This window comes from Hydra vulgaris, chromosome 13, assembly GCF_038396675.1.
Source record: "Hydra vulgaris chromosome 13, alternate assembly HydraT2T_AEP".
NCBI classification, from domain to species: domain Eukaryota; kingdom Metazoa; phylum Cnidaria; class Hydrozoa; order Anthoathecata; family Hydridae; genus Hydra; species Hydra vulgaris.
The window spans coordinates 29,498,674-29,512,572 of record NC_088932.1 but is presented as its reverse complement, the minus strand read 5'-3'; the positions used below and the strand labels follow the sequence as shown (position 1 = coordinate 29,512,572).

General features: G+C 24.2%; 1 protein-coding gene across 2 annotated transcripts in view; it reads left to right on the top strand.

The window, feature by feature from the left end:
* The window catches only part of LOC100215891 (protein unc-13 homolog B), an 86,872-nt gene that overhangs the window by 55,229 nt on the left and 17,744 nt on the right, over positions 1-13,899 (top strand). For both annotated transcript variants that reach the window (XM_065814988.1, XM_065814989.1), the window contains 19 exons: positions 1,323-1,386; positions 1,479-1,553; positions 1,677-1,728; positions 1,920-2,027; positions 2,167-2,226; positions 2,314-2,434; positions 2,537-2,643; positions 3,305-3,343; positions 3,519-3,621; positions 3,771-3,940; positions 4,014-4,129; positions 4,199-4,261; positions 5,072-5,169; positions 5,330-5,480; positions 6,442-6,510; positions 6,765-6,854; positions 12,119-12,175; positions 12,271-12,452; positions 13,538-13,623. In XM_065814988.1, the coding sequence (XP_065671060.1) occupies positions 1,323-1,386; positions 1,479-1,553; positions 1,677-1,728; positions 1,920-2,027; positions 2,167-2,226; positions 2,314-2,434; positions 2,537-2,643; positions 3,305-3,343; positions 3,519-3,621; positions 3,771-3,940; positions 4,014-4,129; positions 4,199-4,261; positions 5,072-5,169; positions 5,330-5,480; positions 6,442-6,510; positions 6,765-6,854; positions 12,119-12,175; positions 12,271-12,452; positions 13,538-13,623 (1,811 nt within the window). The remainder of the gene's footprint in view (positions 1-1,322; positions 1,387-1,478; positions 1,554-1,676; positions 1,729-1,919; positions 2,028-2,166; positions 2,227-2,313; positions 2,435-2,536; positions 2,644-3,304; positions 3,344-3,518; positions 3,622-3,770; positions 3,941-4,013; positions 4,130-4,198; positions 4,262-5,071; positions 5,170-5,329; positions 5,481-6,441; positions 6,511-6,764; positions 6,855-12,118; positions 12,176-12,270; positions 12,453-13,537; positions 13,624-13,899) is intronic.

Genomic DNA, 13,899 nt, shown 5'->3' with positions numbered 1-13,899 from the left:
AAAATGTGGAGGGAATATGCTAAGATATTATGTCTTGCGAACATTGCAGATGAAATATGCAAAGGTTTTATGTCTTTTGAGCATTGTAGGGGTAATGTGTTATGAGATGTATTTTCAACAAAAATTGTTTTATTGAAAGAAATTTTAAATTTTTTTTATTTGTGTCATTTATTTTTGAGAGATTTTTCTTGAGAATTCCTGTCAAATTCTTATTACAACTAGTGTAAAACAAAAAATTGCCATTTAAGTGTACTTTCAATATGCTGTAGTAAATATTTTTAACAAATAATTTAAATAAAGCTTTTTTAGTTCTTTTAAAGTCTTCTGTGTTTTTCCTGTAAAGCCTTCTGTGTTAAAATATATTTATCAACATCATTGTTTATTAAATTGTAAATTTTCTGTGCAGTCTCAATTTCTTGACCTGTTGTCAAAGAGTTGACAAAATTTTTATAACTAAATGGAATTTTAAATTTAAAAAAAAAAAAAAATTAATTTCTAATGTTGAGCAACTCTTATTAATAGTTTAATGTTTCAGCATTCTGGAATAACTTTTTTGATGATTTAAGGTTTAAGGATTCTAGTTGATTATGTAAGTTTCAATTTATTTCCTTCCTTACAAAATAAAGTTATGTTATTCATCTTGTATAGCATTCCTATTTATCATTATATTCATTCATCTTGTATAGCATGACTATAAAATCAATTTTTTCAAAATCAATCATTAAGGTGTAGAAATTTAAAACATCTTATGGAAACACCTAGAAATATTTACAAGTAATCTGAATTAAAGTTTTTTATTTTTTTATTTTTTTACGACTTTGAACCATGACCACGGCTGCTGGTTTGACCAGGTACTATCTAGATTTGAAAAACCAAGAATAATAAAAAAAAATTCATTTTTTTTATTCTTATTATTATTGTTTTTTTATTCTTTTTTTTTCCTTGAAAAAACTGCCTGGAGTTAATTTAGAATTATAAAACTTTAAACAAGCAAAATATATTAGGACAGTGTTGATCTTAATTTGTATATAAGTTACGTATGTGTGTATATATATATATATATATATATATATATATATATATATATATATATATATATATATATATATATATTTATATTTATATTTATATTTATATATAATTAATTTATAAGATATATTATTATAAAATATAAAAAAAAAAAAATACCATTTTAAAAATATATTTTTTAAAATGCTGTCTAATATAAGTGAATATTTAGAATCCTCTTAAACTATAGAAATCAATAAATTGTTTATTCTAGTGATCAGTTTTTCAATTAAATCATTTTTTGTTTACTCTAGTGATCAGTTTTTCAACATCGACTTTTCTTCTGAGATTAAAACAAGAAGAAATTCAATATTCGGAGTGAGTATATCAATGAAAATGTGTTAGTTTTTTGTTTTTTTTCCTGCTTTAGTAGATTTTATAAACTTGTTTTTTTTACTATTACATTTAAGCAAGCCCTAACCAACATTATGCAACGCAAATCCCAAGCTAATTTTGCTTCTCCTTCTGTCAATGATGATGAGCTGGTAAAAAAAAAATTTTAACATTTTTTGTTTAATCTGAGTTTCAAGTGTTTTGTATTAATCTTTATTGCTTTTTTATAGAAAATTTTATGTTTGTGTTTTTAGTCTTTGCTGTTTTTTTCATAGAAAATTCATGTTTACAAAAAAACACTACAGGCTTTGATATATCCAATATCAAGTATGAAATGTTTTATTTTTAGTTAAATTTAGAAGATTTTTTTAAGCTTTAATTTGAAATAAAAAAAAATTTATTAAAGCTATTAAAATAAAATATTAAATGTAGAGCTTGTAAGGTGTAAATAAGTTTTTTCTTTATTCATTTCTTTTTACACTATTTGCTAAAAAAAAGTTCACAAAACTTGTTTTTAGGTACAACTCCTCATACATTTGAAAAATTTTCAGCTCAGCATCCAGTTTATTGTTATGAGTGCGAAAATTTTTTATGGGGACTTGCAAGACAAGGGTTCAAGTGCTCAGGTTTTTAAATTCTGTTATGGTTTATTATAAACTTGCTTAGAATATTTAATATTTATGCAATATCAACAGGTTTGTGCTGGGTAAAATCACAAATAGGTGTTAAAGATTATTAATATATTTAGTGCGATATTTTTAATAGAATGTGGTGTAAAGTGTCACGAAAAATGTAGAGATTTGTTGAATGCAGATTGTCTTCAGAGTAAGTGTTTTTTTTTTCAGAAATTAAAAAAAAAAAATTTTTGTTAAACATGTTATTAATATATAGATAAATTATAAATTTTAAAAGGAGCTGTTGAAAAGTCATCAAAACACGGTGATGAAACCATTGCTAAAGCAAAGCTTTCTCATATTCGAGATAAAATGGAGCGAAGGTGTATAGAAAAGCATGATATATTTGAAATGATAAGGTGTGAAAAATTAAATGCTATAAATTTGATTTCCAAGATTACATGTTTAAGTAAAAGTTTACAATAAACTTTTTAGTTTTTAAAGTTGCATTTATCTTTCAGAGACATGTTCATGATATCAGAGCAAGATGATGTTAAGTATACAGATGCAGTAAAGCAAAATATATTGGATGGATCATCAAAGTGGTTTGCAAAAATATCTGTTACAGGTTCAAAAAAAAAATTACTTTCATAAATTGTAAGATAAATCATAGCTTAAATTTACTTTTGTTTATTATTACAATACAATACATGGAGTTTTATAACAATAAAAACATTAAAATAAAGACAATGTAAAGAATATATATTCATAACAATTAAAACTTGATAAATCATGATAACTATAACTTACAGTTTTAAGTAACTTTTTTATCTCAGAGATAATTTAAGATATGTTAAATAAATTAATTTTAATGCAATATTTGACTTAAAGGTTATACAGAAATCATGATCTTCTTATTGTTCATAGAAATCTCGTTCTTATTGAATTACAATTACCAAATAACCAAATTTTTTTCTTGATATAATCATTGCAACAACAATAAATCAGCAAATAAAAAGTTCATTGAAAAAAAAAATATATAGTTTTAATTTCAAGTTTTATATATTGATTTTGCTTTGTTCAAAAAAAAAAAATTTTTTGTTTATTTCATTTGTATAAAAAATGTTTAATAAATAGGTTATAAAATATAATATATTTATAAACAAAAAGGTTACTAACCAATATCATTTAATATCATTTATGTATAAATATAAAAAACATTTTTAATTTTTTTAAATTTTTCACTAAAATAATATTTCAATTTTTTCTTTATTTATACCTTATTTTAGTTCACAGTGCACAAAATCTCATAGCAAAAGATAAAGCAGGTTGTTAATAGAGCTGTTTTTGTTATTAAAAGTTTTAAAAAAGTTTTGATTGCTAGTTGTTTTTTTTATTCAAATTTGTTTTCAAAACCTTGTCTTCATTTTTTATTTTATTCTGTTTTTAATGTTTTTCATCCTGGTTTTTAAATAAACAATGTATATATTTTTAAATATTTAGGTACAAGTGATCCTTATGTTACTGTTCAAATAGGAAAAACTAAAAAAAGAACAACTACTAAACCATATAACCTGAATCCAGTGTGGGACGAAAGTTTTACATTGTAAGTTTTTTATTAAAAAAAATAATAGTAATAATATTTAATAAGAATAGTATTAATTAACATTAAAATTAAATAATAATAATAATATTAAATAATGATTGTATATATAGTAATAACTTATCAAATACTAATTGAAAAAACGTTTTTAGTGACTGTCATAATTCTTCAGATCGAATAAAAGTTCGTGTTTGGGATGAAGATTATGATTTGAAAGCAAGAGTGCGGCAGAAGTTTACACGAGAACCTGATGAGTTCTTAGGTCAAACCATTATTGAAGTTCGAACTCTAAGTGGAGAAATGGATGTGTGGTATAATCTTGGTTAGTTTTTAAAAGTTTTTTAATTTTTTTTACTTTCGTTTTATGAGTTTAACTTTTTTTTTTTTTTTATTAGGAAAACGAACTGATAGATCAGCAGTATCAGGTGCCATAAGACTGAAAATTAGCATAGAAATTGAAGGAGAAGAAAAATTAGTCCCATACCACAAGCAGTATACTTGCCTTCACGAGGTTTATAGATTAAATTTTATGATGTGTTGTTTATGTGAATATTTTTCCATTTTTATTTTTCTATTTTAGATCTTATTTCAATATCTGTATGAAAAAAATGGTAATGAAGTGATAATACCTAAATCATCTGGTGTAAGTTAAGTTTTTTTTTTTTTTTTTTTTAAGATTCAATTTATCGAATTGTTTTTATCGTTTTCAGGGCTTTTTTTATCTGTATTTTTTGACTTTTTTTTAACCAATGTCAAATGGCTTTGACTAGTGTATGCTTAATTTTTTTCTAGATTATAACAATGTTATCCTTTATTTCTCAAATTTTTTTTCTAGATTTATTTTTTTCAAATTTTTTAAAGTTTTTATTTCGAAGCCATTTGCAAAATCATTGCAGTTTTTAATGAGTATAGTTCCTAATTGGATGGTTACTGTAGTTTCTCGGATTTTTAAAAATAATTTTTACATGATTTACCTTTAAGAATTTGTTTTCCGATAATAAAATTATGCATTTTTAGTGGTAAATCAGTTTACTGGTATTGCAATCATTGAAAGAATAGTTTTACTGTTTGATTTAAAAACGATTCTTTTTTTTTTGCATAAATTTTTTTTTAATCTTTTTTAACAAATTATTATCTTGGTGATAATTTATGTTGAAATTAAAAACACATCAAGATAAAAAGTTAATTTATAGATAATAAAAAGCCTTTTGTATTTAAGGTTATTTAACATAACTGTTTTTTTTATTGGAAAATTTTTATACTTCAATTAAATTGGCTTTTCAAGCTCTGAATTTTATTCAACAAACTTTTTTTTTAAGTGAAAAAATTACAATAAAAATAAGAGGATTTTCTTTCTTTTTTATTTTAATTTTTTAATTTAATAAAGTTGTTTTCTGCATTCTTATGTTTTTATTGTGTATATCTCTATATTTTTAAAACTTTTATTTGTCAGGATGATGCTTGGAAAGTATATTTTACTGAACCAGCTTTAGAAATAGTGAATGAGTTTGCAATCAGATATGGAGTTGAAATAATTTATCAAGCAATGACGTAAGTCATAAAAAGATATTTTATATAAAATTGCCAACTTTGGAGAAATTTATTCTGCTGTATTCTTAGCAGAAAATTTCATATGTAAGTATATTTATGCTATGTATATCAGTTGTGACTTTTTTTTTTATTTAAAAGTAAGTTCTGATTTTGTTTATAGGCATTTTTCATGCCTTGCTGCACATTATAATGAACCTGGAGTTCCTGCAATGATGAGTACATTACTGGCTAACATTAATGCTTTTTATGCGCATACTACTGCAACTTCTGCTTCTTCTGCAAAAAATAGATTTTCAAATTCAAATTTTGGTGTATGTAATGTTCTTCATTATAATTATTAGTTATTTGTATTATTTGTTTTTTATATGTGTGTGGATTTGGTGAGAGTTAATAAATGCAGTGAAGCAGTGAGTGCAAGTGCAGTCCTTTTAACACCAATTTGGTGAGCTAGGTGAGATACTCTCCTTGCTGTTGTTTTTTTATGCCCAGGTTTTTTTATTTGCAAGAACTTTTGCAATGTTCTGATAAAAACATTGATAATTAAGTTTATGGATTCATTTGAACTAGTTTAAAAAATGTTTTTGTAATAGTTTTACTGTACTGTTTTGCTTTCTCTTGGTCCCATTTGTTTTTACTCTGTTTTTGGTTTGCTTTTGTTCTAATTTTTTTTTTTTAGTTTTTAGTTTTTACATCATTTTTCATCATCATCATCATCATCATCATCATCATCATCATCATCATCATCGTCTTACATCATCAACATTTGATGTTTCATTTCTTATATTAAGGCTATTTTTATTTTGTTCTTTATTTTAAGGGTAGTCATAGTGATGAAGAAGATTTATAATGATTTTCTTTTGTGGCTATAATAAATGTTCTTCATGATAATTGATTGTACCTGCTTGAAATCTCAGTAATGAAAAGTCCATAACAAAAAAGGAAAATTAAAAAAATCAAATTCAATTTGTTTATTAAAAAAATTAAAACAGAATTTTATGTGTGTATGTATGTATGTATGTATGTATGTATGTATGTATGTATGTATGTATGTATGTATGTATATATGTATGTATGTGTGTGTGTATATATATGTGTATATACAAAATAAATATATATGAATATAATAGTCACTATATTTTTTTAATGTTTTTAGTTTTTGATAATCCTTTATTTGTTATATTAGTTTCTTAATTGTTTTGAAAATTTTTACTGCGGAGTAAATTTTTATTGAGTAAATTTTGTATCGTTATTTTTGCATTATTTTAATTATAGAAAGCTCGCTTTGAGAAAATTTTAAATCAGCTTCACAATCAATTGAGGATTGACTTGTGTAATTATAGAGTAAGTTAACTTCTATTCTATTTTTAATATAATTTTTAGTGAAAAATATATATGAAAAAAGTGTAATTATTTAATATTTTTTTTCTGCATTTTTCCTTGAGCACAAGCTGTACTTATTTTCTTTTTTCTTTTTTTACATTTGTATTTTTAGATTATTATTAGTAATATTTTGAATATTTTTTACATTTTTATTTTTATATCTTTAATATTTTTTACATTTGTTACACTCTTTTGCATTTCTTTTTTTTTTTAAGACACTTTTTCCTGCATCAAATGAAGTTCGACTTTCAGATTTAAAATCTACTGTTGACTTACTTACAAGTATAACTTTCTTCAGGATGAAGGTTCTTTATTTTATTTTTATTTTTTTTTTAATATTTAAAAAATATTGCATGCATTTTTTTAAATATTTCTTTATAAGCTTCTGTCATATGTTAACTTGAACTTATTTGTTTCAAGATTTTAGATGATATAAATTAAGCTTGTGCCATAACTTTTTTGATTTTGAGAATAATTTAGGAACAGTCAATGTGAAAAATTATAATAGTACTTAAAAAAAAATATTTATTTTTATACATTAATTTCAAAATTTTATAGTTTATAAATTATGAATAATTTATTTAATAATATTTAAACGATAAAAATAAAAAGACCTTATCAACCTAATTAAACACATTGCAAAAATGAGTTAAAAAAAGCAAAGTGTGCTAAATGCAGCACAGCATCGTTTACAATCATAAGTGAATCAATGTTTCTGTGTGTGAAATAGGGAAGATCATACAATCAATCAAAACTTTCAAATTTGTCTATTTCATTTTCAGCTCTATAAAAATTTAAGAAATTTCTGTGGTAAGTTGATGGTTCTACAACATATGCAAATAGATTTTTTTTTCGAAATTAAAACATATAAGTAAATATGATCCAAAAAAGTTTTAAGCTCAATAAACTACTACAAAAGACAAATAAAGTTTAACATTCAATCTAATGCCACATTCTGCACTATCATTGAGAATATTAACAGAAATGATCTTGATTGACCTAGGCAGTTTTCAACGTTTCAATAAAGATTGTACCACAAAACAACCATGTTACAAAATATCCAAGTCTTTTTGTAGCAGTGATTAAAGTCTGGAATTTAGATTTCTGAAGCCATTTAAATTATGTGGAGAGCTATTCTACAAATAGGCCTTTCTGACAGAGGCTTCTATAACAAAGCTAAATAATCCAGTTTTTTAGAAGCAATGTGACTAAAGCAAAGGGATCCATTTCAGAACTGACTTGTATATACTTTCAGAATGTTTTTTACAGAATGAATTTTTTTGCAGCATGCCTACACATGTTTTATGATAGCAATAGTTCGCTGATCTGTTCGTGATTTGTAAGCTTTTGACTTGGTGTTGCCTGGCTCATAAATTTAAAATTTCAATGCAGAAAAACAAGCTTTGGTAGAACCCAACATCTTTGCTTCAGTATATGTTAGCAGTTGCATTATATAATATGTATTGCTCAAACTAGATAGAGCAATAAAAATTCACAAAGAAGTATGAAATACTTATGTAAAAAATATTCTTTAAAGGAGCATAAGTAAAGTTGTTTTGACAATGTTATTACAGGTGATAAAAGTGGGTACATTATGGTGATCACACCAGATAGCATCAATGGTTACTTGACATTGTTATTACAGGTGATGAAAAGTGGGTACTTTATGGCTGCGTAAATGCCAAAACTTGAACTTTATAAAAAGTGATAATACTTTTATATGTGGTAAAAATGTACATGGTATTGCATATTGGGAATTGCTTCCTACCAATACATTTATCATTGCAAAGGTCTATTATGCTCAATGAAAAAAGTAACAACTCATAACTAATTATTCAGAAAAATACAAAATTTACTTTCTCATAACATTATTTCATGACAACATTTGACTTCATGTTACAAATGTATCTTGGCAACATAAAGTCAAATGTTGGAACTTGGCTGGGAGATGTTACCTCACTCAGTGTTTTTACCAGACATATTCTTAACTGATCATTTCTTGTTTTGTTTGTTAAGTAACAGTATACAGGTAGAGCTTTCGAACAAAAAACCCTCAAAGCTTACCTAAGCAACTTTTTTTGCCTCCAAGCTCAAAAAGTTCTATTCACAAATCAGGACTTTGTGCACATAGCCAAATAGTCATAAAAAATAATCAAGTATATTTAATTAAGTTTTATTTGTTTACTTTTTATTTAAAAATGTTGATTTAAAAACAAAACCTGAATATTTATACTATTGAAGTTCTTATATCATGTAAGAACAACAAACAATTAGCAAAAACAAAATAATTATCCTACAGTAAGAATGATTAATAAAAAATAAATTATAAATAACCATTAGTTTTGAAGTCAAAATTATACATTACTATTAGTATTGTGTTAAAATATACATTACTATTAGTATTGTGTTAAAATATACATTACTATTAGTATTGTGTTAAAATATACATTACTATTAGTATTGTGTTAAAAAATATAAATGGCCATTAGTTTTAAGGCAAAAAAAAAGATTTGTGAATGTATTTTTCTCCTTAATACAGTTGAACTTATATAATTTGATTCTTCAAGGGATCAAGATGTGTGTGGTCTCAAATATTTACAAGAATTACAAGAGTTTTCAAATTATAAAAAATCCTAAATATTAAACCATTAAGGTACAAAAAAGGTGTTCAATTCGAATGACCTTTCGAATAACAGGAGTTCGAATTATGAGTTATTTATTCCTAACTATTATTACTTGTTGATGTAACAATTATTACTTGTTGATGATGTGATATTGATAAATGGCAACACTCTTACTGAGTCCTCTACTTCACATCTCAAATTATCATTCACTACTGACCTCTCATGGAAACCATATATCCAATTTACTGCAAAGTTAGCACCTGCTCAGGTTGTCTCACTTTATAATGCTTGGATTTTCTTGCTCCCAATTCCATTCTCTACCTTTACAAATCTCTTATTTATCCCTGTATGGAATACTGTTGTCATATTCAGGCTGGTTCTTTTAGTGATACCCTTTCTCTTCTAGACAAAGTCAAAAAAAATATAGCAAATGCAGTTTGCTATTTTTTTTTTATCTATTTACTGTATAGAGCTTGAACCATTTCCATAGTCAATAAGAGTAAATATTATTAATGAAAGTCAATAATCTTTAAGAAGACATAAAGAGAGTTCTATTCTTTATGTCTTCTTAAATTATCCTTCACTACTGACCTTTCATAGAAGTCATGTATACAATCAATTGCAAAGTTACCATCTTCTTATGAAAAAAAATTGCATTTCTTACTCTTTTCTACAAATGCTACCATGGTTACTGCTCAAACAAGCTATCATCACTTGTTCCACCAACCTAATCTTGCATGAATCATCAATCAGCAACGCTCCTTCATTTTACTGTAACTGTTCCTCCAAGCATAAAAATTTTTATTTATCTAGTTTTTTTCCTCAAACATTTGTGCTTAAAATTCTCTCCTGTCTTCATGTTTCCTGACTTGTATAATTTCTTGACTCTTATAATTTACAATTTTTTAAATCTTCAACCACTTTCTTACTCTTTAATTTTCTGCTTTTTATTTCCTGCTCCCAAATTAAATAGTGGTTGCCTTGTTGAAATTGAACTTATTTTAAAAAAAAAGGCTTAAATTTTCAAATTTTTGATAAATCAGAATGGTTTTTTTTTTGACTTTGTAATCAAATGTAATGGTTTCAATTATATATATATATATATATATATATATATATATATATATATATATATATATATATATATATATATATATATATATATATATATATATATACATATATACATATATACATATATATGCATATATGCATATATACATATATACATATAATTTTTCAATTATATATATATATACATATATATACATATATATATATATATATATATATATATATGTATATATATATATATATATATATATATATATAATGTACATACACAGGGCTTGTGATAAAGAAAATCGTCAAGCGTGTTATATCGCGCTCGTAAAATTAGAATATGTTTTCATCAAGCGTGATTATGTGCGCTCGAGATAACGTTGGCGAGCGCGATCATGAAAATTGCTGAAGGCGATGCTCATAAAAAGATTTTTTTATTTTTTTTTTCATCTTTTTTTATTTGTTACATAATTCTTTCGTCAAAAAATGTTTGAATTAGTATCACACTCATAAAACTACTTCAGCGAAGTAGATTTTTATACTTCCAAACTTCTTGTATATCGTCAGATTTTATTTTTAACTATTTATGTCATAAAAAAATAATATCAAACAAAAACGCAACTTCTTATTGATTTAGTATTGAAGTATAATTTAGTTTTGCTTCGTTGTTTTGATATAAGTATTTTAAAATGTTACACTGTAAACTTAATTAACGGTTAACGGTTTTTATATTTCTTGATATTTTCTATTCAAATTAATTATTTAATTTTTTTCTAAAATTTCTTTTTTAAATTACGTTTTTTATCTTAAAAAAATAACACAAGAATAATTTGAAATAATAATAAATAAGAATAATAACTTTCCATTTAATAAATATTGACATCATTACTTTGTTTCCTTTTCAAATGTCCTTGATTGCGAACATTCTAAACAACAGAATTGTTTTAAATTTGAGTTAAAATAAATAATAGTTAATAAAAAACCTATACTATGAACAAAAACTAATTTTAAAAATTACTCTATTATTAATATTTATTTTTATTATAAACGATGTGTGGAATATTACAAACAATAAATCAAATAAATCTTACTTAATAATTTAACAAGATTAAAAATACTCTGCAGTTTCAATTTTCTTATAATGGTTTTCTAATTTTCTATTCTTATTTTATTTGCGCATTTTTGTATTCACATTGTGTTTCCACGTGCACATTCCATTATTGAAATTAGTGACTATTAACGACTTCAAATTGCTCATTCATTACGTTAATGCAAAAGAGAACGACGTTGTGCTTTTTATATTTTATATCAGTGCTTTAATAACAGAATATCTTTAATAAAAAATCTTTTTTAAATATTTTATGAAAATAAAAAAATAATCCCGAACTATTGGACGAGCTTTATTTTAGACGCTCGTTATAAGCTGAACGAGCGTTGTTTATCGCGCCTAGAACGTTTGAAAATACTGTTGACGGGCGCGTTTTACGAGCGGAGCGCGATCGCGCTCGCTTCATCACAAGCCCTGATACATATATACATGCATATATAGATATGTTTTACTGATTTCAATAAATTTATTTACAAAATTTATAAAAACTTTTTTTTTTCAATTTCTTATCCTCTTCAAATAATCAATAAATCCCCTAAAAACAAGTGAAAAGGAGGGGGAAAAAAAGTGTAATACAGTAGTATAATTAAAAAAGAAAATATATATTTCCTATCATGCTATGGTTTAAAAAATAGTAATTGATCTCTCAATTTATACTATGGATGAAAAAATCTTCACCCATCAACTTAGTTATTTAAGTTTTTAAAGTATATAATAATAGATAACATTTTTTTATTATTAAATAAATCTTTTGAATAGATTGTTTCTTTTACAGGTTCAAGAATATAATGCACCTCCTCGAGCAGCTCATGTTGTCACAGAGTGTGTGAAGGTCAATATTTAATGTTTTTATTTGTATTTTATTGTAAAATGTTTTTGACATATTTTTTTTACCTTCAATGTTCAAAGGTTCGTTTACATTTTTAGAACTGCATTGAGTCAAACTACAAGTTTATTTATTCTAACTGCCATGTACTTAGTGCTGATACAGATAAACAAAATGAAGATAATACTGGTACCCAGACTATTGAGTTTTGGGTTAAATTAATTCGTTTAGTTGTTGGGATTATTGAAGAAGATCGTGATGTTTACACAAATATATTAGATCAGTATGTTTTTGTTGGTTGTGCTTTTTTCTACATTTTTTGAATTAATATTACACGGTTTTTTTTTTTTTATTGGGTTAAAAATGTTTAGTTCAAATTGTTCATATATATATATATATATATATATATATATATATATATATATATATATATATATATATATATATATATATATATATATATATATATATGAAATAAGAAAATATCTTGATATTATCATGTATAATATTGTATACTTAAAAGAGTGCTCAATAGATAAACTAGAGCTATATAGTATATATGTTATTGTTACCGGCTGTACCAGGAATTAGCTAAATGCTAATGTTTTAATATAATTTAATAATGCAACTGTGAGTTTCATGTGTTACCACAGTCATCAGGCAAGTAGTAAAAGTTTAACTTTGCTACGATTTGTATAGTAAATGTTCCGGTTTATATTTGTATTTTGGATTGTTACGGGATGGAAATTGATTAGTAGTTAGGTTAATAATATTATTAATTTGTTTTTAGTTAGCTAATAGTTGTGAAATAGTTATATGTTTAATGTTGCTTAAAATATTTGTTTAAGTGATAATGTGCATTATTAACATATTAAAAAAATGAAATTTATAAAAAAATGTATATAATATTATGTATATAATGTATATATATTACAATGGCTGTGTATGTGAGTAATTTATTAGTTAGCCTAGAGATATATGGAGTAGATTAATGGAGTAGATAGTTATATTTAGTTGTTACTTAGGTTTGTAGCGAGCTTTGTAATTTTTTAATAAGAATTGAGTTTTACTTTTTTAATAAGAATTAAATAATTTTAATAAGAATTTTTTAATAAGAATTAATAAATATGTATATACCATATTTCATATGTATATACCATAGCAGGGTACCAGATAATAGGGTATGGCAGGCTACAAGATTGTTGCCCATCTTAAAAAAGAAAAATTAGTTTTATATTGTGTCTTATTTTTGTTGTTATTTGCTTCTATATATAAGTAGCTTTAAAATCCAAGTCTCAACAATTTTTTTACAATGTTTATGGTATTAAATTTAACATTTGATTTACAAAAGCTTTTTTTTATTTTTAGATTTCCATCAGATTTAAATGTTGGAGAATTAAGCGCTTTTAAGTTGTGGACAATGTTTGGAGAAAGTCTTCAAGAGTTTTTGGCAGGTAAACTTAAAATTTATTCTCTCTCAATCTTAAGTTTGTAAATGCTTTAAAAAATTTATTTTACATTTTTGTATTTAAATGTTAAATTTCTTGTACACCTTAGTATTCCTAGTTTTATTTGTAGCTTTTTATTTAATGGATAAGTTATTTCACACTTTTATTATTAATAAATAATTTATTGTATATTTTTTACTCCACTATGGTTAATTTGATTTCTTTGTTTAATTTAATAATTTTTTCTTCATAAATTATTGTTTATTTAAAATTACAGTGAAA